The 24,156-nt window shown below is 41.3% G+C and overlaps 1 protein-coding gene across 4 annotated transcripts in view; it reads right to left on the minus strand.

Annotated features, from left to right (window-relative positions):
• Positions 1 to 375: 375 nt before the first annotated feature.
• The window catches only part of LOC125642138 (ligand of Numb protein X 2), a 46,598-nt gene continuing 22,817 nt past the window's right edge, over positions 376 to 24,156 (minus strand). For 3 of the 4 annotated variants that reach the window (XM_075132478.1, XM_048862973.2, XM_048862974.2), the window contains 9 exons: positions 21,310 to 21,765; positions 18,366 to 18,595; positions 16,340 to 16,536; positions 13,853 to 14,221; positions 11,610 to 11,786; positions 9,285 to 9,459; positions 8,844 to 9,066; positions 4,853 to 5,011; positions 376 to 3,512 (listed from right to left, as the gene is read on the minus strand). In XM_075132478.1, the coding sequence (XP_074988579.1) occupies positions 3,377 to 3,512; positions 4,853 to 5,011; positions 8,844 to 9,066; positions 9,285 to 9,459; positions 11,610 to 11,786; positions 13,853 to 14,221; positions 16,340 to 16,536; positions 18,366 to 18,595; positions 21,310 to 21,710 (2,067 nt within the window). In that variant the 5' untranslated portion in view covers positions 21,711 to 21,765 and the 3' untranslated portion in view covers positions 376 to 3,376. Of the gene's footprint in view, positions 3,513 to 4,852; positions 5,012 to 8,843; positions 9,067 to 9,284; positions 9,460 to 11,609; positions 11,787 to 13,852; positions 14,222 to 16,339; positions 16,537 to 18,365; positions 18,596 to 21,309; positions 21,766 to 22,930; positions 23,013 to 24,156 lie in introns of all 4 variants that reach the window. The other variant, XM_075132477.1, reaches the window with a different exon arrangement.

The raw sequence follows: 24,156 nt of genomic DNA on the forward strand, positions 1-24,156 counted from the left end.
AAAATAGGGGTAGTGGTAAATGTGGTAAGTACTTGGATAGCTGTAGCCAAGGACACCAATGGTTAATAGGTACTATTTGATTTGGAAACGTTTTATACACTCCTCATATTCACTAGTATACATCACTACTAAAGGTTCAGGCCAGTGGAGATGCAGGCCCAGGTCATCTTCAGCTAGAGCAGCTCTCTTCCCGGGAGATACAACATGACAAGCTTATTTCCTTCCTCTGGCAGAGGCCAGGACAGTCCCTGTCTTGATCTAGAACAATAGGACTGTTGGAGAAATATCCACTACTGATCAGGCATCCTATTTTCAAACCCTCAGGTCAGAACACTCACCATATTTTTCTAGTCATTTTAGAATAACTTAAAGGCATCAAAGCAATTCAACATTTATTAAGACGATTCTACAAGTTCTTGTGTGCAATGCAAACAATATGTACTAAGACTTCTTAGTGATGCTGAAGGCACCTTGAAATAAGATGAAATAATGGTAAAATCACAATGCCTTTTGCAGCATCCCCTTCATTTAAAAACCTATCCCACCACCACAACAGCATGGCTGTTAATAAGGGACAAATGTTACAATAGCAGTGAACACTGCTCTAAGTTAATAGTAACTAGGCTTTGAATGATTAGATGATCAGTTAGTATTGGTATGCATCCACTTCACCATACCCACACAACCTGATGAAAAAAATATTTCCATTGGTAATAAATTTAGAGGCAAAAGAAGAAAAATGCTGCTTGATAAATCTGATTTAAGGATATTTACTTTGTATATCTTGACACCTGATTGACAGTTCATGTTGTAATGGTTACAAAGCTAACTTTTTTAAATCAGTATCTACTGTTTAATAATTCTTACCCCCTTCATAATTTCCCATAAATAAAAAATTAAACCCATAATCTTGCACAACTGAATTTAAAATTGATTAAAAATTTTAAACAGTTGGCAGAATTCCTTTTTTTTTTTTTTTGGTAATTGACAAGCCTAATAATCACTCAGATCTAACCAGACATCAGAGCTTTGTATTGTCCAAGGCTCTGCTTATGTGTCTTTGTATGGAAAAGACCAAAAAAAAAAATCTAAACACTCCTGAAGTTCTGCATTTCCTTCATTTCAGATGGAGGCAGAGTTAATCATACTAGTTTTTTCACAGGCACCTTGCTGACTGAATTTTTACTCCTGCTGTTCAACATGTCAGGAGTAAGAGGCCCAGAAATCCAGCTGGCCTAGAAAAACTGCAGTCTAAATCCACAGTAATGTTTTATCAACTGAAGAAAGGGGCTGCACAATGCACCATGGAAGCTTTCATGGGAATTAGATCCTGAAGTATTTGCTCTTAATGACGTCTGATAAGAGTCCTTACATACAACCTTTAGCTAATAGCTAAAAGCAAGTTAAGTCACTTGGTGTGTAAACTATTAATCTAGCAAGGAACAGAACGCTGATCTGCTGTAATGGCTAATTTACAGGTAGCCAGCTCTGTCCTGCCAGGCTCTGCTTAAAAAGTGGGAACTCCTACTCCATTATGTTTTTTAAAAGAAATTACTCTAGCTAGTATTTTTACAGGAAAAGATATAATAGAAATGAAAGGAAACTCATTTCTTACAGTCCATGTTGGTCAGAATGAAAGCTGTAGAGAGCATATTTAAAAGGGTTTTCTGTTTTAACAGTGAAAGCTCTAAACCATTTCTACTAGGGATTAGAATTAAATGTAATATATATAATAAATGAAAATATTTGAGGAATAACTCCTATATTCTGAATTTTCCAAAAAGCCCAAGTTATCAATGTTGAATAGCTATATACCTCAGGCTTCAAAATTCTACAAAAAGGGTTAGGCTTGGAAGAATCCGACACTCTATTTCACCGTACACACACACACACACCTAACAATATTTCCAGCAATAATTGTAATTTACAGATAAGCCAAGTAAGAAAAATGCTACTTGAGAACTTTAGCGTACATCTACACAAAAAAACAAATCTTGGCAGAGAGTTGCAGAGCCTGGGGCAGCTGACTTAGGCTCACAGGAGGCTAAAAATAGCAGTGTAGGAGTTGCCTGGGATCTGGAACCCAGCAAGGTTGAGAAGGATATTCTCTTTGTATATTTTGACATGTGCTGTTGACAATTGGTGTTTACATGGTTTATAAAGCTTTAACTTTTTAAATCTGTCTACTGTCAAATTATAAGCCCTTCCCCTACTGTCCTGCAACTGAAAGATTTTAAAAAGCTTAAACATCTTATCTGTTGAAATTATAAAAAAAAAAATTAATGAAATTAGGCCAAGCCTAAATCTACTCCACAAAGATCACAAAGCAAAATGGATACTGTCCTTTTGGAGATAGTTCATTTCACATACAGCCATTGAAGTGTGGCTGGAGGTGGTGGTATATAATTTGGTCATGTCATTCTACCCAATTCTTAGCTCTGCTGGGTGGGAGGGAAAAGTGGTGAATAGGAGAGGCAAAAAACATCACTTTCAGACTATCAAGAAACTACACATAAAAGCAATAGCTTTACTTCCTGGGGGCAGACTTTTCTTGGGAATAAGTGGGCCCGTTATGTTCAGACGGCCCATTTCTACATGATAAAAAGATGGTTTTTAGTAAAATCACAAGGCAAGGAGAGCAGAGTTGAGGAAGGGTTAGAAATCCAACAATTTACTGAACTGGCACCAGCAGTAAGGATTTCTGCACAAGCCAACACAATGCATTAGCACGAACAGGATTCTTAATCTACCTGACAACAAAAGGGTTGAAAAAATACTAGACTTCTATGGGCAAAAAATGTAAACACCACTGGTAATGAACCATTTTATCGGTCCACATACTTAGAGTTTTATTAGCGGCTTTTAAAAACAGATACAAAATGACATGTCCAAGTACCCCAGCCAACAGCGACCCTTGACCAGTTTGTGAAACGTTGCTCTTATTTTAGGAGATTAGGTAGGTCTGAGTTATAATCACTGGCTTGGCACAGCTAAAATAGGATTTGAAGGAAAAAAGGAGACTGGCTCAAAATAGAGATGCACAATTCATATAGGATCACTGGAAAAGTAACTGTCCCCACAATAATCCTGTACTGATTAGACTCAGTGATGAAGCTAGAGAAAGTGCCACTCCAATCTGCTACAATGTTGGATCTAAAATTTAGATATATCAACAAGCTACATTTGCCTTCATCAAGTTCTGGAAATGTTTTCTTCAAATAGGAAATGAAAGCCTACTGGAAAGTATACATCATATGCCAAGAGTTCAGGGTTTCCTTGATAGGCCCGCAACATGTTTGGCTATCCCATCAATCTAATGAGCATCTGGTCCCAAAGAGGCTCATAAATCAAGTGAACGTAGATTTGGCTTTGATGTTTACACAAGACTTCCGGGCCAAGACACCAATGTAAGAGTGACTTTGTTCTTCTGTTCTTTCAGCATGGGAATTAGCTCAGAGTTGCTCATTCCAACAGCAGAAACTCCATTTACTGCCACTATTTCATCTCCGCATCTAGTAAAGGCAAGAGGAAACTTCTGTCAGGACAAAACTCAAACCCTGCATTATCTCTATTACACCCAGGGACCCTGACTGATCAAGGTCCCATTCGGCTAAGCATCACACAAACCCAATAAGAGACAATCCTTTGCCAAAGAGTTTACAATCCAAATCGACATCACGCAGGAGTGTGGGGAAGGGATGGTCCGCAGAGCTCACATTAGTGCCATTATTTGCTTTCTTTTTAATTGTTGGGGTGGAGAGGTTGGGAGGGGATTAGCCATACAGAGATATAGGAAGGCAGAGGGGACAAGTGAACGGAGGAGAGGAGGCATATGAGAGAGGTTGAAATGAAATGACTGAGGGAAAGGGTGGTTGGGAATTCAAGAAAAGAGCCAGTCAGCACAAAGAAAGACAATCCAGAGAAAAACTGTAAAAAGCAGATGGATGTGGATGATATAATCTGTGTCCAAAGGTCCTTGCTGCAGCTGCTTATTTAGTAATAGCTATGGGGAAGTGCTCACAGGCCTCATGGAGGGTACTCTGTCATGCTGGTAGTTCGTGAGCCCGCTTTACATGCTAGGATTGGACTAATTTGATATCAGAACATAGTTGCCAAATAATTGAAAAGTCCTTAGTTGGATTAATGCCTGCACCATTCGCTGAAACTCAATCCCCTTGGGAACAGTGCCAGATCTCTGCTCTGACAGTATCCCTGGCAGATGGGCTGAAAGGGCAACACTGACATCTGCTCTGGAAGGAGCCAGCTGTACATGTTCCTAGCTGGAGGGGAAGACACTGAAAAGGGAGTTTCACAGGGGAAGACAACCATAGAAGTTAAAGAGCCAGTGCATTTCTCTGAGCCAGTGCATTTCCTAGCGTGTCAACCAGATTAGTTTTAAGTATCCCAAGCAACAGGGCTTCCACCACGCCCCTTGAGAGATTATTCACAACTGAATAAGTCTCACTGTCAGGAAGTTTCTCCTGATATTCATTTTAAATATCCCCTTGATTATGCTATAACTAGGATTAAGTGGATAAAATTACTTGTTGTAGTATCCCAACTGATCCCTCTCCCACTTGATAATTACACCCTACATAGGGATAGGAAAAAAAAAATGTTAAATCACTCAGGCTTACAAATGATTGTATGACTCTTCCATCATAATTGTAGAAATAAAGGCAGCTGGTTGTGTGGTTATTGCTTAGAGCTGGGATGAAAAGGAACTTGGATAAATCACTAAGTTTCAGTCAGGCTCATTGTTCAAGCACAATAGCTCAATAAAATTATATAGCTCATCTAAGCTCAGAACTTCTGGAATGGATACCAATAATGGAAGGAACACCACCCGTACCTTAGTCTTCTGTCGCAGAAGGCAGGTGTTGCAGGCACTATGGTTTTAATGAAAAATGGCTGGTTTCCTTTGCCCTCCTCAAAGCCTCCAACAATGCTGAATCCCCAGCTTTCTGAGTTACTTTTACGAAGGACAATATCTTGACAGAAGTGAAGACAGCTGGAAAGACAGACAGTGTCACAGAAAAGGCGCGCACAACTTAAGCACTTATTTTCCAGCTAGAATTGCTTGACTAAAAATCTTCATTTTTCTTTGTGATGTAGGAGCCCACAGACACCTGCAATAACCCTTGCTAGACTACCTGCATCCATTGGGGGACAAAGCCTTAGCCCACCACAAGTACTGTGATGAGAGTAGGAAGCCTGGTAGGGAAGACGGGTCATTTATGTTAATGAGTTATCTTACAGCATCATTTAAAAAAAAAAAAAAAAAGTAATTGAAAGCAGTGCTGCTGCAGCCCTTATAATTAACCTGGAGTCCATTTTCTGGTTTTACATGTACTGTGGGGACTTGGTACAGTGGCTGCAGTTATCAGCCAGATATCACAGACGGAAAGCAAACATTATGTTGTTAGGTAAGGCAACCTTTCTTCTACTAAATGATTCAAACAATCAAATCAGTCAAGGTTTGTTTCTGAAGGGTTTTTCATGCAGGATTTATCATAAGAAGGACTGCACAATATAAGATATTACAGTCCTATGAGAGATTGTTCATAAAGAACATAATCCAAACCATTTGAGGTATACCTGCTTCTCAATTTCTAAAATGTCTGATGTATTATCATATCAAAAGGCCAAGCCTGCTCACCAGACTTCTTCAAAAGATGACACAAACACTAACAGCATTTGCTCCTGGAATTCACTGCTCAACAGAAAGGGAGAGCCCAGTGACCTATACTAGATATCCAGAAGGAGTGGCTCGAGTGCACCAGTGCTGTGTGAGCAAACAGAGCAGCCATAAATTGGCACTCAAGCAATAATCAGAATGCACGTAATTAACTGTGGCACTCACTACCAGAAGTTAACTGAGGCAAAGAATGAAGAAGGATTAGACTTTTATATGGACAATAAAAATTACCCACAGTTATGTTAGAGAGGAAAACAATGAACATAGGATATCAAGCCACCTGCTTCAGAACATAGCCATCCACTAACTGCCTGGTAGGGTAAAACCAGCCCAATGGTACTATGAAGGTGTCTTACATCCCCATCTGCAGCATCTGGTACTTGCTACTGTCAGACCTAAAAATGCTAGGTGACAGACCAGATGGCCATCCATCTGGTTATGTATGGTAATTCCTGTGTTTTTAATAGCTCATACACAGCTTTGAAGAGCAGAAAAAAATCTGTTATTATTGTGAGGAGAAGACTGGCCAGGACACCTGGGTTTTTTCCTACTCTAACTTCCAGCCAGGCAGCTCATCAGAGACGGACGGAGCCCTCATCAGAGAGGCTGCCCTTCTGGCAATGCAGTGCAGCAATGTCAGGACAGCGTGTAAACACAAAGGCAGCGTACCACTAAACGAGCCAGGCTGATAAACTATGTTTGACACAAAGCCGCAAGTGCAACAATAAAGAGTAGAACTTTTAAGCATTGTGGACAGAGGTGTTGAAAAGGATTGAATATACCAGGAAGGCTTCAAACATAACCTCTTCAGACTGCTCTTCCAGCACCAAACTGCTATCTCAGGCTAACAGCTAACATGTGGCTTTCCTCAACAAAACAGAATGCAAGAGAACACGCACCACAGGAGCTATCTTCTGAATTAAGCATTTACCTGAAAAAAGACTGACTATGTGCTAGCAGTAAACTTCAGATTTTCACACTGGATTTCAAAACACAGCTCTCAGGGAATGTTTTGAGAGAGCTATACTCAGTGGTGGCTCAAAAATTTCTCAGCAGAGGTTAAAAACAACCCCCCCCCCCAACTGTGCCATGCATAAAAGTCAGCATGCCAAAAAGTCTGAACACCTACGTTTAGCTGACGAGGGCAATGAGGAGTTCAGCCCTAATCTGCGAGAGGTTTGTTTTTCCTCAGTGGTTTAGTGAAATTATAGCACACACAGCCAACTAGTCATTATTGGCCACCACTTTGGGCAACTGGGGAAATTAGTGAGGAACTGCAAGGAAGGAATTATTACCATTTATATTGTTTGGAACAAACGATGTAAACATTGGCAGACCACAAAATGAAATAGCTCTGCTGTGTGCCTCTCAGATCATATCCTAAAACCTGCCCACAGGAAAGCGTGTCAGCAGCCTGTAGCGCTAATATTCTAAAGTCTGGAGATGCCAGAATCCAGGTCAGAGCAATAGAAGGAGATAACTCTCCAGCCACTGCTTCAGTGCTCTGAGGGTGCTTCTGGCATCATGGCTGTCCACCCCAGTGGAAAAAACTGAAAATTGCTGCATAGGGTCCCGTGGGGGAGGCATACAGCCAACGCTACTTTTTAAAACGAGAGCACATTTTTATGATCTTAAAGTTGGCTGATTTAATTATGAACGCAGCTCAGGTCCTCAGCCAGTTACAGTGAGTTAGGGTAGGTGAAACCAAACATAATATATTTGAGGCAAGGTACTTGGTGGAAGCTAGCTCCAACGCCTATACTTAAAACAAAAGCAGACAACTGGAGCATTAAGAGGCTGACCTAATGGAAATGGAATTTTGGAAAGCATTAGAGTCTCTGGAGCTAGGAAGTCTTTTGATAGAACACTCTTCACCTTCCCCGGCACATGTGATGAGATGTAAAAAGAGCTGTTGCCCTGCACTCCCAATACACCTGGCCCAAGAGTGACCCCTATGAGGAAACCCCATTGCACTAGATAATGGCATAGAGATTTGGGGGTTAAATCCCAGCTTCCTACATGAACATGAGTTAATCAGGTGCAGCTGAGACTAGTTAGTCTCAGAACTGTAAAAAAAAAAAAAAAAGCTGGGTTCCTTTCAAGAAAAAACAGCCAAGACTCTATTGACAAGAAGCCCAGCTCTGGAGGAATAAGATCTGCCCTCTCTGTTTTGTTCTGGGAGTTTACAAACTGATAAATTGCATGAAGGGAAGGTAGCCACAGGCTTTGCATTCCTTTGGTTGCACCAGAAAATAAACCTGTAAATAAAATCAGAACCCTTAGAAGAGATGTAAGCTCCCTGTCCAGCCACTCAAACTTTAACTCTGCCATAACTTGCACCTCCTCTCTGGGTTGAGCTCACTCCAAATTGACCTTTAGCAGAGACCAGTAAAGAGAAAAACCTGCTGCATCTCTCCAGAAATTAGTAGCTGAAAAGTTCAAACCTTAAAATGCTCGGCCACATGGAACACAGCAGCAGAATTCCCACTACCTTTGGCACCAGCAACATGGTAAGCTACATTCTAATGCATTTTAGCAAGGAAATTCAGAATTTGGCATTACTTTCCTAGGATTAAAAATTACACAGCTGAGATAACGTTAAAAAAAGACTGCTTGCCTCAAAACAAAACCATAAGACTAGCTGCTAAAAGGCAGTAGCAGTGCCTGATCATTGACTTCTGTTAAGTAGAATAGCCAAAGTGGCTTGGGTTCACCACATTTTACCGAGGATTCTTTGCAGTGCACGTGTCATAATTCAAACACAGGCTGTGTAACTGAACACCCTCTCCCTCACCCTCACCCCCACCCCCAAACATACACTCTTGCTTTTGTTCTCAATTTCTGTGACCTATTCAGTTTGAGAAAGTGTTCAGCGAACTCTGTCAGATACTAGGGACCGACCATATTGCAAAGAGTAGGGGCTCAGAAATACTGAAAAGCAGTGGGAGTTTCTTAATTTATTTGTTTTACTGAGAACACACTGACAACTGATTGTCTCTTTTGCTTTTGTTAAAAGGGCTTGTCACCAAGTTTGTCTTGGTACAGAGTCAGCCAGTGATTCACTTTGCTTAAATGCCAGATGAGGTAGAATACCTGACTCAGTGGTTAATACTGAGGAGAGAAAGAATTGACCAAACAAACTTACGTAGGTAATCCAAGCCATGTGATCCAAAGGGGTGACCAACTGAATCCGTGTTCCCTGATATCAGAGGATGGGTCTGTGGGTTCTGGCACCCTCTCTGGTACAAGAATTTCCAGGGCTTTCAGCACTACCGTGTGGGAAGCTGCATTGGATTTCAGTGCTGAGACAGCTTCATAGTAGTTTAGATGAGTCAAATCAATGCCATTTATATTCAAAAGCACATCTCCTGTGGATTAAATAAGTAGGATGATCATGGCCGCATAGACTTACTGACCTTTTGCAATATAGACAACCTCTGCCTCAGGGCATCATCCAGGACTTCGTGTTTCAAACTTCACTGGTGTTAAATACCAGCTTTCACTTATAAAAGCACTAAAACCCATTCACGGAGTTAATTACTGAAATTATAAAAAGGGAAACTCAGGATCTAGAAAGTCTCCTTACCTCTCTTGATCCTGCCGTCCCTGAAGAGGCATCCAATGGGTTGCACACTAGTTACATAAATAGGAAGTTTGTTTTTATTGTCCCTTCCACCTCCAATGGTGATTCCCAAAGATTCCTTTGGCTCCTTTTTTATTGCAACTGTCTTTTCCTGGCTGAGGTATCCTTGAGGTAGATCCTACAAAGAGATGGCAATGATTATATGAGTTAATCAATGCAGCAGAATTTAGAAAGGTCCATAACTAGGGTAGGAGGCAGAGAACTATTAATTCAGGCTGGTGAAAGATGCCACATTAACAGCTCTGGAGAGTGAAGTTGTTTGTTTAGACACAAATAGAAAAGTCAGCAGAAGCTATAGCACACTGCACTCCCAAGGTGATTCAACCCTGACTCACAGGGGTTGCTGCTAGGAACGTGAGGGTATCTGCCTATCTACATGTCCATTCGATCCTTTGTCTTCATAGAGGCTCTTTGTGATGAGAGTTTCCCCACCAGGAAGTGGAAAGAAACTACCAGTTCATTTTAGATAGGTCATCAAACATATCAGGTGCTACCAACTTTTTATCTTTTGAACTTTTGTTTAAATTGGGATGGATTTGAACCAGTGACAGAGTAAAGAGGCGTTTCCAAGTCCATCTACAAAGGCTGAGCTATCCAATCTCATGCATTTTTTAGAACAGAGCTTGTTACTAAAATATCTCCGTTTCCATTGGAAAGATCACAATCCCCATTTCTGTTTCAACAAGCCCAGTATACAGCAGAACCGCAGAGTTACGAACACCAGAGTTACAAACTGGCCAGTCAATCACACACCTCATTTGGAACCAGAGTACACAATCAGGCAGCAGCAGAGAGACACAAAAAAAGCAAATATAGTAGAGTACTGTGTTAAGTGTAAACTACTAAAAAAAATAAAGTACAAAAAAAGATTTGACAAGGTCAGGAAACTGTTTCTGTGCTTGTTTCATTTAAATTAAGATGGTTAAAAGCAGCATTTTTCTTCTGCATTGTAAAGTTTCAAAAGCTGTATTAAGTCAATGTTCAGTTGTAAACTTTTGAAACAACCACCATAATGTTTTGTTCAGAGTTACAATCTCCATTCCCAAGGTGCTCCATTCCCGAGGTTCTACTGTGCCATAAGGCCAAGAAAGTAAGAAGGCAACCAGCAGATCTTTTTCCAAACACAAGATAAAGAGTATGAAGAGGAGGGGAAACTTATTTCTGAAGATGTCCAGCATCATGGCATGGGATGAAAGGACAGTTTATAGTGACTCAAATAGCTCATCTACTTTAAATGAGAAGCTAAGGGTGCAATTTCTCAAAACAGCTCAGCATTATCCTAGCTCTGCTCTCCTTGAAGTCAGCTGCAAAACTCTTACTGACTTTGATGGGAGCAGAATTAGGCCAACGTTGAGTGCTTTTGAAAATCCCACCCCTAAGCTTAGTGAAATATTAGCACATCTTGTCCTATAGATCTTAGGAGGAAGAAAGAGTTAGAGAGAGAGCGCGCGCGCGCACGCATGTGTTGTGGAAACAGAAGGAGACAGTGGATTGCAGTTTATAAAGGAAATAACTGGGCTGAAACTGCATACGATAGCCACCAACTCAGATGCAGTAACCTGGGAAACTAAACATAAGTCTAGGCAGAATTTCAGGCAGAATTTCTTCACACAAATTTTAATTTAAATATGGAACAACCTGCCAGAGGCAGCAACATAAAAGCAAATCTGTTCAAGTTCACAGTTTTCTCGAGGAGGGAATCTGAGAGTAAAAGTAACTAGTTAAGTTGGAGAAGTTGCAAAAGTATCTCTCTAGGTTCACTAGTACAGCTCTCACCTCTAGGCCACAACGCCATTGAGTCACATGCAGTGTTAACAGTGCAATTTAATTCTAGGGGAAAGCTATGCTTGATGGGTGCTGTCCTACAGATAGGGAATTAAACCCAATGGTTATTTTACTGGCAGCTGTCAAATACCCAGTGGCCCTTTCTAAAGGAGCAGAGATTAACTCTGCTGTTTTGGCCAGCATTCCTTCTTCCCTTAAGACAGGCTTTGACCTCAAAGGCTGCACAAATGATGCTGCACTGCTCTGTAGATAACAGATGCTTGGTCTGACTATACAGTTCACTGTTCTGCCAGCTCTCAACTCCTATTGCTTTGCAAAATCTGGTAAAGAAAAGGTGCTATCTGGGACCAAACCCTACTCTTTATAACCCTGCAGTATTCTTGGTTTATATTTTCATAGTGCTCAGTGGTAAAGTAATAGATTTGAGAAACAAAGAACCACTGGCCCAGCAGAAAATAGCACTGCTATTACAACAAGACTTGCCTTTTGGTAGTTTGATTTTCGTCTGTAATGATTCTGGTCAGGTCTCCTCCGATGGTGCACTGGACTCCCTCCGTTGCTGCTGCTGCTACTGTTTGGTGTGCCACCATCCTCAACAGCATCTGGCAGCTGTACACCAGACTGCCTTAGGACCACAAAGTTCACTCTTGCCTCACTGGTCTGCCAGGAAAAGCAAAAAGAGAAGCTTGAGACTACTGGATTATTATTAAAGGGTAAAGTTTCACCATGGCTCATGTGGAGACTTAACCTTGTGACTTCTGATGATCTCTCTGAAAGTTGCATGTCTCAGACTGTGTAACATTCTGGAAAATGTAATAGGCATGCACACATACCTCTAGAGACCAAACAAATGTACGAAAGGAGCTGATAAGGAGTGTCACATGTAAGATACAGGAGGTAATTCTTCTATTCTACTCAGCACTTCAGCTGAGACCACACCAGTGCTATGTCCCATTTTGGACACCACACTCGAAGAAAGAGGTGAAGAAATTGGAGAGAGAGTCCAGAGGAGAGCAACAAAGTGATAAGAGGTTTACAAAACTTGGTCTAAAGCAGTGGTTCTCAACCAGGGGTATGTGTAACCCGGGAATACTCAGAGGTCTTCTATGGGGTAGATCAACTCATCTAGATATTTGCCTTGTTTTACAACAGGCTACATAAAAAACACTAGCGAAGTTAGTACCAACTAAAATTACATCAACAATGATTTGTTTATACTGCTCTGTATACTATACACTGTAATGTAAGTACAATATTTATATTCCTATTGATTTGTTTTATATTATATAGTAAAAATGAGGAAGTAAGCAATTTTTCAGTAGTGTGCTGTGACATTTATGTCCAATTTTGTAAGTTTTTAAGTGAGGTGAAACTTGGGTACACAAGACAAATCAGACTCTTGAAAGGGGTACAGTAGTCTGGAAAGGTTGAGAGTCACTGGTCTAAAGAGAAGAGAAGACTGGGGTGGGGGGAGAATATATGTCTCCAAATATGTAAAAGGTTGTTATAAAGAGGACAGTGATCAATTGTTCTCCATGTCTACCAAGAGTAGGACAAGAATTAATCATCTTAGTTTGCAGAAAGGAAGATTTAGGTTAGATATTATGGTTAGAAATATATTCCTAACGATAGTTAAGCTCTGGAACAGGTCACCTAGGGAGGTGGAGTGCCAACATATTAGATTCTATTCTATACATACCAGCCTCGTGGCCCAGTGCTTTGACATTTACTAACTTGAACAGCATGTTTTTGGGCTTTGCAATCAGTCCTCAGTTCTAGAAAGTTGTTTATCAGGAACATTTGTTGACTTACTTTTAATAATAAACATCACTGCATAGGTGCAAATATTTCTATGTAAGAACACAGGCTCTCCACAAGTATCAAAACTCTTCCCTTTTTCTCCCACCACTGACTCTCCAAACTGTCAGGAAGAGAACAAACTCTCCCTTATCTTTGGATCCTTTCCAAGGTTTAAACTGTAAATTCTGTTGAAACACCCTTGTGTTTGTCACGATCTTCAGGCAAAAAAAGAAACCCAGCTCTTAGAAGCTTAAGGGCACCGCCCCATGAGACAGAGCATTTGAAACTGATCTAAACAAAGGCCACTGCATTTGGAGTAATCCTTACACAAATACTTTACACCAAACATTCAGCCCATTAAAATGGGACAGATTTCTAACATGATGAGAATGACCATCTCCCAGCAAGGGGCCTCAAATTGACTCATGGACCCTCTTCCAAATGCAGTTTAACTGGGAATTTTACCACCAGCATCCTGACCTAAATTAAAAATGCTTTTGTTCTGTACCACCAGGCCATGCGCTCTCTATTCAGACCCCCCTAGTTTAGCTCTAGAGACGCCTCACATGCTTTGTTTCACATACTCTGTCCTGGTCTCTGTCACAGATGTATGCCCTGTGTGTAGAGATTTCTCTTGTAAAAAGGCTACACCTAAAGAAGATCACTAAACCACCATAGACATCTGACTCACTGTGGTATTGTCAGATGATTCATGGCAGATTCCCACCTGTGTATTCATGATCGCTAGGAAACAGTAATCCTCACTTCTGTAGGGAAGTCACTCTCCCAAAAATGGTTACTTAAAGGTATCCTAATTGCTCAGGCATGTTTTATTAGCCCTTGGGTCAGAAACGGAGCAGTGTGAGTGGTGCAGACAGTCACCAAGTTATCAGACAGACAGACAGCTGTTCCATTCAATAAATTACCTGTATTATCTGTGCAGCAGCCTCAGGTGTTCCCTGCCTCAGGTCCTGGCCATTTATAGAGAGGACTTTGTCATTCTGACTCAGCTTTCCATTTTTGGCTGCCAAGCCTCCGTCAAGCAGGTCCAGAATAAAAATCCCTGCCTCGTCGGTCTTCCTAATCAGTTTGATTCCCAGCGGTTCAGATGGGTCTCTCTTCATCAGCGTAACGTGAATCACTTCCCGGTTAACAGCAGGGTTAGAATCCTGTTTGAGAGTCCTGTTGGAAAATCCCTTTTCCTGCAGGACCATAAGGTGAAGAACAGGACTTGGGTGGCGCAGCAAGGAGATAGCTTGGCAATGAGTCATGCTGCTGATGTTGACACCATTCACCTAGAAAGAGGAGGGAAAAATGCACCATTCAGATCCTGAAGAGCCTATGGGTCTTCCACTGTACCTAACATCACAAAGGTAGCAAAAAGCACACTTGGATCTGCCATGCACGAGGAGCCATCCCTGAGACCATTCCTTGAAACTCTCCCATCGACTTACCTTATGCTTCTCATTCTGGTGGAGTAATGGAGTCGATAGGAGAGTGATCGGCGGTCAATTTAGCGGGTCTTCACTAGACCCACTAAATTGACCCCCAGTGGCGGATTAATGATTTTGCCACCCCTAGGCCCTGAAATAATTGCCACCCCCCCTCCCAGCAGCTCCCCGCCCCCGCTCACCTTCACTCCGCCTCCTCCCCTGAGCGTGCCGCTGGGTAGTGTGCAAAACAGGTTCGCGAAGGAGGTGGGAAGAGGGGGGAATGCGGCGCGCTCAGGAGGGGAGGCAGGGCCGGAGTGGGGATTTGGGGAAGGGGACCAATAGTGGCAGGGAGGGGGTGGGAAAAGGGGGCGGGGAAGGGGTGGAGTTGGGGCAGGGCCGGGGGCCGCGAACTGGCACCAGGGGAAGCAGCCTCTGGCTGCTATTATAAATTTGCTGCCCCTGCAATTTTGTTGGTCTAGGCGTTAATACGCCACTGTTGACCCCTGGTGGATCGATTGCCACGCGTTGATCCCCTGGTAAGTGTAGACACGCCCTAGGATCTTCAGTCTAAATCTTTCTTTTTTCAAGGTAATGTTGGTAACGGTTCTTCCTTCCCCCGGAAGCAGTCATGTAGGGTTCTATCCCGTCTCATTTTAGTGTGCGTATGGGGCTATTGGGAAGGTTAGCAAGGAGACATGGGCGACAGCATCTTCAGTATTCTAATGACACCCAGCCAGTGTTGCTGAATATCTTACTCCCTGGCTGAGACTGGGAGGTGAATGAGGCTCAATCAGATACCGTGGATGTGATACTGATTGGCTTGGAGAAGCAACCTGAAGATATGACCAAGACTGTATCTGCCACTCTGATGCATGGGTCTGCCAATCCTTATTAGAGTGTGTAATCGAAGGAACTGGTTGGATTTCCAGTTTTTGGATTTCTGTCTGGCCAGGAGGATGTAATACAATGGTAGTGAGGTCCAGATCTTAAAGAAAGTATGTGCCTTTGTCACCTCGAGATTAGACTACCAACAATGCACTTTCCATGAAGCATTAATTCAATTTGGAAAACAAAGCTAGCTGTACAGAATGTGGCAGCTCAGTTGCTTGGCGGGGTATATTGCTATGAGCATATGGCACTAGTGTTCTCTGCTCTGCACTAGCTGCCAGTTGGATTTCAGGGTGAATTTAAAATGCTAGTTTTGACATGGAAGGCTTTAAATGATTTAGGACCTGCCGGTTTGAAAAACAGCCTCTCCCTGTGCAATAGTGCTATTAGAGAGATGAAGTGAGGGTGAGGTAATATCTTTTATTGGACCATGGCTACAACTATACTCCATACAAATCTCATAAAAAGCAGTCAGATTCATAAATAAAATAGACTACTAAAAACTGAAAAGTTCAAGAAAAAAATAATCTAAGGAGATCTGTCTGAAAATGTTTTACTGCCTATTGTTACAGAAGAGGTGTTTGACAAATTGAGATGAAATTAAAAAAAAAATCCTCTTAGTTACACCGGATTCCACCACTCTAAACAATTCTACTTCCTCTCCTGCACTTGTATCCTTCAAGTTCTGGATCAGTTAAAAATAAGAACCAATCCCAACCTTCCTTGGTTTAAAAGTGTTCTGATACCTTTTTAAAATTTTACTTCTTATTTCCATGTGGCTCTGTTACCTCTCTCCAGCTGGGCTCAGAACTAACCAAACACTATAAAAGAGGCTGTTGTCAAGGCATTTCTGGCCTGATAAAGCAGGAAGGGTCAGAAATTACATGAGACAGCCTGTTCTTTTAAGACTCTCAGCCCAGTTTCATAGAACCAAGATATTTGGACAAGTGTCCAAACTTTGGGATGCTTATCCAAATCTCTTGAGGTTTGCTTAGAATGACTTACAGTTTTTGCTATCCACTATCATAAAAAGCCTTCTCTTAGACAAAAGAGGGTGGTAACTTAACTTTACTACTAACGGAACAAACGTACCTCAAGGATATGGTCTCCAGGTGCTATTTTTCCATCTGAAGCAACAACAGAATCCCGAAGGACTTCCTGAACAACAATGTTCCCTAAAGGGGTGTCTTTGCCCCCAACTATCCGCATTCCTAGCTCTTCTTCTGGATCATCTCGGTGAATTTCAATTGTACTTGTTTCAGCCACAAGACTAGCTTTCTGAGGCAGGTCTGATTGTGAGAATCAGAGAAAACAACACATGAATACAGAAAATATCCCCTAGTCCTTTCTCTATTCTAGTTTCACACACAGATGAGGTATATATTACTGGTAGGGCTTGTATTGTTTGGCATTTATGTGCTCAAAGACAGTATTTTGTGGGGTGGGGAAGGGTATTGGGGGGGGGGGGAGAGAAAAGATCACAAACTAAAAGCAGAAAAGTTAAATTTCCTAGACTTTTTCCCCATATGTTCCCAACTCAGGCTCACTCAGTGCAAAGCTGATTGTCAGATGGTGTAGCAAGAATGCAAACAAAGCATTTTTGAGGCCTTTTATAAATAGATGCTTAATTTGCCATTTCGAGATTTTTCTTCTTCTATATGCACTGCCAGGTTATTTAAAGTCAAACTACTTGCAACTTGGGACTTTTTGGTTGCCAGTCTGATGCTCAGGCCATTACAGAAAAGGACTTAGTTTAGTGCTCTGATCAAAGAGCTGAAAGCCTAGAACTCTTGTGTTCTAATCAGAGGTCTGACATTGCTTTGATGTATGACCTTGGGCAAGTCATTTAACCGCTCTGTTTCAATTTCCCTTCCCCCTTTGTAAAATGGCAGTAGCATTCACCTACTTCAGAGGGATGAGGAGAATTAATAAATACTTCCAAACCATTCCAAAGATGAAAATTGTTAGCTCTCCCTGCGCTTTTGGCAAAGTATGTTAACTCTACCATCACTGCAGCATTTGTGCAAGCCAAGCACATTAGGTGTTGTAATGAAGGCAATCACAATGCCAGCCAAGTACAGCTGTAGTTCTCTATCACACAGTGGCTTTAACAGAGAGACTGACATGTACTTGGGGAAACTCCAACACAGAACCAAGGTAATCTACATGGTAACTATTAGACAGGTTCATTAGGAGACAGACTTTCCCACCGATCACCCAGCCCATCTAAGCAAGCCCAGGAATTAAGAAAACCATTTTGAAACATGCTATCAAGAGTTTCAGGCTACTGATTGACATTCTAAAGATTTAATCAAGTGGTATCTTTGAGTGGAGCTATAGCTATTTTCATTTGTAGTGTGATGGGATGTGTTTTCTTACTGAAGATCAATTTCAAATCCAAGCACTGGCACAGGCCCCAAAAATGCTTCTGTTTAGTATCAGTAGGGAGGAACTAAAATAAAAAACCTGAACAAATAGTTGCCTCAAAAGAGTAAATATAAAATAAAGAGAGAGATTAGCACAAATTCCTGGTACTGATTGTTTGGCATCTTCATGATATGTTTGGTGCCCTGTTCTCATAGGGGTGGTGCATATACTTTGTTTCCACACAGCTGCAAAAGAACATTGTTACTGAAAAGCTTCTGATATTCTTTTTTAAATTGGTGCTTTATGTATTGCTCTTGTTAACCTAGGGTTTGTGAAATAATCTTGCTGTACTCTGCATGTAGCCATCCTGAGATGGGATAAGGGAGATGCTACTCTTAGTAGGATTGCCAATTTTGTTTGGATGTATTCCTGGAGCTTTCATCACATGACATAATTCTGGAGACTCCAGGAAAATCCTGGAGGCTTAGCTCTTAAAGAACTTTTTTAGTGTCAGTGGCAGAGGTTTTTTGTTTTTGGAACTGAAAGGCCAAGAGTAAAAAGCAAAAGGAGAAGCTTGAAACTATTGAAGGTTTCCAAGTACTTGTTCATACAGATATGGGCAGAATCTGTGACAAGCTCTTTTAAAGAGTATCCTTAATTTTTTAAAGGAGATTTGAAACTTAATTGCATTTTGTGCTATTCAAAGTGGTGTCCGTGAGATACTGTTGGGAACTGCAGAGAGACACATCACCTCCTTCTTCACCCTCCTCAAAGGCTGGATTAACGAGTCCAGGCTCCACAGTCCCCAGAGATACCACAGCCGCTATAGAGCTTTCTGCCACCAGCGAGGATGCTCCATCTGTTAGCTCCGCCTCTCTGGCAGCATTAGTTTCCTCCCTGGTTATGGGATCTTCCTTGCCCTTGGAATGTGGATTTTTTCTCCTTTCTATGTCAGACTTGTATTTCTTGAAGCCAGGACACCTAGCAAGGGTTTGAAAGTCAGTCATCCACACAAGCAGCAACAATCTCATCTTACATAGTAAACTCAGCACATACACGTGCTGGGTAACCACGGTGCTTCAGAAAGCATGATTAAGTCTGGTCAGTCACACGTTTTCTTTCCAGCAGCTGGTGCTAGCAGAGATTCATTCACATCTCAGCCTCAAACTGAGGCTGGAAGAAGGGGGAGAGAAACTCCTTTGTCAACTTTTTTATTTTTATTTAAGAGACCGATTAGTTTAATTATCTGAGAAAGGGACAGTAGGAAGGAGTTCTCCCTGTTAAAATATTTAGCATTCAAGCCCTGCTGCTCCCAATGAAGGTGAGAATATATTTTGTGAGGCATAAGCAAATACTTATTACCTTGGCTCTTTCAGAGCCAAGGTAAGAGTGTGAACCACACATTTGAATCTCAGAAGCTTTATAGCCTTGAATATGCCATGGTTTCTACCAAACCAGCAACATACAAGACTGAGTGGGGCAGTTGCTGTACCCATGTTATAATAAATAGAAGTCTCTCACCATCCATCCAGTTCCTCTCACAAGCACCACACACAACATTTTAAAAAGAACCCCGATACCCCATACGCAGCAACATAAAAATCAATGTTACAGAAGAAGCAGGGGAAGGAAACCAAACTCAGGCTATTACCACCCTTGGTAAGAGGATCAATGGCAAGTTAGGTTGGTGATGCAGAAGTGCTGTTGGAGGCTCAGCGGCAGATACTATTCCCTGAGTCAGTACTGAACCAGTGCTCCAGAACAATGATACAGGATACTAGGTTATGGGTGGTTACCACTGTGTCCAAATCAAATTCCATTTGGAGTATTTACATTCTGGCTACTACGGTCCCTCTGCAATTTCACCTACTCTTTTATTTCTTCCTGGTCACTCTGCTCCCAATTGTAAGGTAGCCAAAGATACCTCTCAAAGGCACAGGGCAATCAAACCTAGTGTCCAAAATACGTCTGCTTGTTGACAAACCGGAGGCCCAGGAATGGCCCTCAGAGCCATTTCAATTATTAATATTGGCATCTTCCTACTACACTATTGAAATCTCTACAGTCTGGCTTCAGAGGTGTTAATTTTACAAAGTGGAGGGGAAAATGCCACAGACTAGTCTCTAAAATTTGCTGCTCATTCTTTTTTAAATGCACAGATGTGGCTTAAGTCTCACTAAAAATCATCACAAACCCTGATGCAAAATACTTTCAAGGTGGTGGTTTTATGCCAGTTGGAATTTAGCTTGAATCATGTTAACAGACTGTATATTTAAAAAAAAAAACATACTAGATTATTGGAACTTGTTTTCGGTACTGATTAAGTCACAATAAACTAAACTGCAAGCCACCAGATATGGTCTGAAAGGTGAACCTTCCCATATGTGACTGGATATTCACTGAAGCTGAATGACATTTCAGCTAGCAAAGATAAGATATAGGCGCTTCTAACTCACAGTTGCAGGGATTTGGGAAGTGGGGGAAACAGATTATTCCATGCTGACTGTGTGTGTAAGGCTCAAGTAAAACAGTCCCAGCCCTTAAGAGCTTATAGCGTAAGAAACAGAAACAGAAGATGGAATGCACTGGTAAAATGAGAGAATGGAATACATTCGTTTTTTGAAGGGAAATGTTTTAAAATAATTGTGGACTCTAAACTTGTATGTTGAAAGTATGGATAAAGGTATGGAGAGAGCACCTTAACCTCTACATACCATAGGAACATGCAATAGAAACACAAATACCTGGCTAAAATTGCAAAGATTTCCTTAGCTCAACTACCATCTGCACACTTGTTGACTTTGGTATTGCCATAGACAAGCATGATGTATTTGAACGGTATCAAATCTACTGTGTACTACCTATTACATACTAACAAAACATGCTGCCACTGAAACTTTGCCTTTGTTTACAATATGGCTTGCTCCCGGCTCCATTCTGAGCAATCATTAACTGGGAACAAAGGTTCTTCAAACTCATTGGAAAGACTCCTTTGTTGTGTGCACTTTTCTAAAACCACAGTTCTTTGTCTGCTCCAGCTCAGCTAGTTGGCAGTGGAAATGCCAAAAACATCTGTGCTGAGAAGTGCAATGAAAAGTTAGTCTCCCTTTCTTTGCAGAACACATTTTCAGTTGCATCTATGCTTGTGAAAAGAATGAGGGCAGACAATGGCATTACAAATATGTGATTCAGCAAGTGCATAATGCACTGGGTGAAGTGACTTCTAGTATTTGGATCAAAGACTTGTGTGTTACGCATCCTAATTGGACCAATTAAGCTGGCGGTATCGTACCCCTTGTCTCTCTTCTGTAAATACTCAGGACCCATGCACTGTGTTTGCAGCGAGAGGTATGTATGTTTATAATTACTTCAACGAAGCAGGTGCACAAGGACTATTCTGTGAAAAGGAGCACTGTATTCAGATACATTCAGTTGGGTATTGCTTCTGCTTATCTATGTCTGACCAGAAAAGTAGTTTAACCTGCATCCTCAAAACAGATGCACTAACCACCCAAACACATAAGCATATTGTCTTCATCCTCTCATCTTACTGGCCCCTCCCTTTGTCATCTCTGCCTGATGTTCTCATCTTAACTTAGTTTGTTCTGGGTAAGGAAACCATTGTTCTGTTCACTAAGGCACCACAGATAGTGCTATGTTACTAACTAATAGTTAATATGTAAACATATACGCACCTGTTCTGTAAATGGGCTTCTAGTTCACACCTCTGCATAGTCTGCTGACACTCTTTCTGGAAGGGACAGAGGATAGTCAACTTATCCAGCAGGTTTCTCACTAGAAGGCTAGACTTCCGGCAGTATTGGAAACTCAGTTTTTTCCGATCCATGGGACAAAAGTTATACTCCTGCATGAAGTTCTCAAGGCACTTGAAACAGTATGTGTGTCCACAGGGTGTATCCATGGGCTGGAGCAAAGGCTGAAGGCAGATATGGCAAACCAGCTCATCATCCACTTCATCTTGGAAGTTATAAAGATGATTGTCCTGTAACAGGTGGAACTGGCCACATTTATGGCAAAGTTCACTGATTTTAGAGACCTGCTCTTCCACTGCAGGGTCAGCCATGATATCCAACATCAGAAGAGAGCTTGTCAGTTTGAAGAGCAGGAGTTAGTGGTCTCTCAGGACTTCTCTAATGAAAAGGGGAGAGAGAGAATTAATCACTCAACTATCTAAAATGCTAGTTAAGAGGCCACTGTCAACTTGAAATCTAGTCAGTTAAAAATAAGTTAAACGCAGTTTCAAGAAGCACACCTGTTCCAAGTCCCCCAGCTAATTTTTGTGATTTTGCATTTTTCTATCTCCCCATCCCCTCCCTTAATTTTTCCTTTCCACTGTAACTATGAGAGAGACCCACCGAGGCAGCAGGGGAAAGTAAGGCCCTGATTCAACAAAGCATTTGTGCATCTGTTTAAGCATTTTGGCGATCTGGATCCCAAAAGATTATGCATGGGAAATAGTGACACTGACTAGACATAGTTCTGTCAAATACACAAAGTAAAACTAACTGAAATTCTTATTCCTTATAATTACAATAATAATTGCAAGAAAAGTGATTAAGTGACAGTTTCCTTGTCTACCTTTCTGGTTGGTGTTTGTCTTAAAGAGATGGGGGTTAATGGATTTTTTTTGGGGGGTGAAGGGGAAGGAAGAGAGGGTTGAATAGAAATTTTAAATCTAGGAGGCATTTCCTTCCTCCCAGTCCTCTCCTTCGCAAAAAGAAAACCCTGTTAGTTTTAACCATGAGTGTATTGTTCACTACTCACACAGGCACACATTGTGTGTGTGTTCAAATAAGTATTCTATGGAACTAAAAAAAAAACCAACTGCTTTATAATGAAGGATAGAAGTACCCACCCAGGCCACTACATAATTCACTATAGTGTACCCAAAATGACTGAACTTCATTGGCTTTGTAAATAAATCTCAAAAGTTGTGGAGTACGAAGATAATGGGACACATTCAGATCTCTGCAGCTGCAACTACATTGATCGAATTGCATTCTGAACGTTGCCTTGCTTGGCAAGCACAGACAAAATTGTCACATTGAGGATTTTGTTTTTTAATCTGGCAGTTATAATATAGGTTTCAGAGTAGCAGCCGTGTTAGCCTGTATCCGCAAAAAGAAAAGGAGAACTGGTGGCACCTTAGAGACTAACAAATTTATTTGAGCATAAGCTTTTGTGAGCTACAGCTCACTTCATCGGATGCATTCAGTGGAAAATACAGTTGACAAGAACGTCTGAGGAATGGTGGGGGGGAATAAACATGGGGAAATAGTTTTACTTTGTGTTCACCTGCACATCTACCAATGTGATATGCGCCATCATGTGCCAGCAATCACCCTCTGCCATGTACATTGGCCAAACTGGACAGTCTCTACGTAAAAGAATAAATGGACACAAATCAGACGTCAAGAATTATAACATTCAAAAACCAGTCGGAGAACACTACAATCTCTTTGGTCACTCAATTACAGACCTAAAAGTGGCAATTCTTCAACAAAAAAACTTCAAAAACAGACTCCAATGAGAAACTGCTGAATTGGAATTAATTTGCAAACTGGATACAATTAACTTTGACTTGGAGTGGATGGGTCATTACACAAAGTAAAACCATTTCCCCATGTTTACACCCCGCCCCCCCGTTCCTCACTCGTTCTTGGCAAAGGCTGGAAATGGCCCACCTTGATTATCACTACAAAAGGCTCCTCCCCCCCTCCTGCTGGTAATGGCTCACCTTACCTGATCACTCTTGTTACAGTGTGTATGGTAACACCCATTGTTTCATGTTCTCTGTGTATATAAATCTCCCCACTGTATTTTCCACTGAATGCATCCAATGAAGTGAGCTGTAGCTCACAAAAGCTTATGCTCAAATAAATTTGTTAGTCTCTAAGGTGCCACAAGTACTCCTTTTCTTTTCTTTTTTAGTTATAATATAGTAAGCCATATGGTAACGCACAGGGCTGGAATTCTACATCCTGCACTTCTCTAAAACTTTCGTAAAAATAATTAGGAATGAGATATTTCTAGTGTGAAAAGTGCAAGAAGATAAATTTTGTACTTGGATGAAGTGTCTTGAAACAATTCCTTTATAGAATGTGAAAAAAAGTTTAAATTTTGGAGAAAACTAGTCTACACAAATGCCTGGAGGAGAACGTAGAGAGGAACAGTAACTTATCAAGAACTGTAAGCAAAAGTCAGTATTCCTCACCTGGAATACTGTGTGCAGTTCTGGTCTCCCATGTTTAAGAAGGATGAATTCAAACTGGAACAGGTACAGAGAAGGGCTACTGGGATGATCCGAGGAATGGAAAACTTGTCTTATGAAAGGAGACTCAGGGAGCTTGGCTTGTTTAGCCTAACTAAAAGAAGGTTGAGGGGAGATATGATTGCTCTCTATAAATATATCAGAGGGATAAATACCAGAGAGGGAGAGGAATTATTTAAACTCAGTACCAATGTGGACACAAGAACAAATGGATATAAACTGGCCACTAGGAAATTTAGATTAGAAATTA

Source organism: Caretta caretta, chromosome 9 (genome assembly GCF_965140235.1).
Source record: "Caretta caretta isolate rCarCar2 chromosome 9, rCarCar1.hap1, whole genome shotgun sequence".
NCBI lineage: Eukaryota > Metazoa > Chordata > Testudines > Cheloniidae > Caretta > Caretta caretta.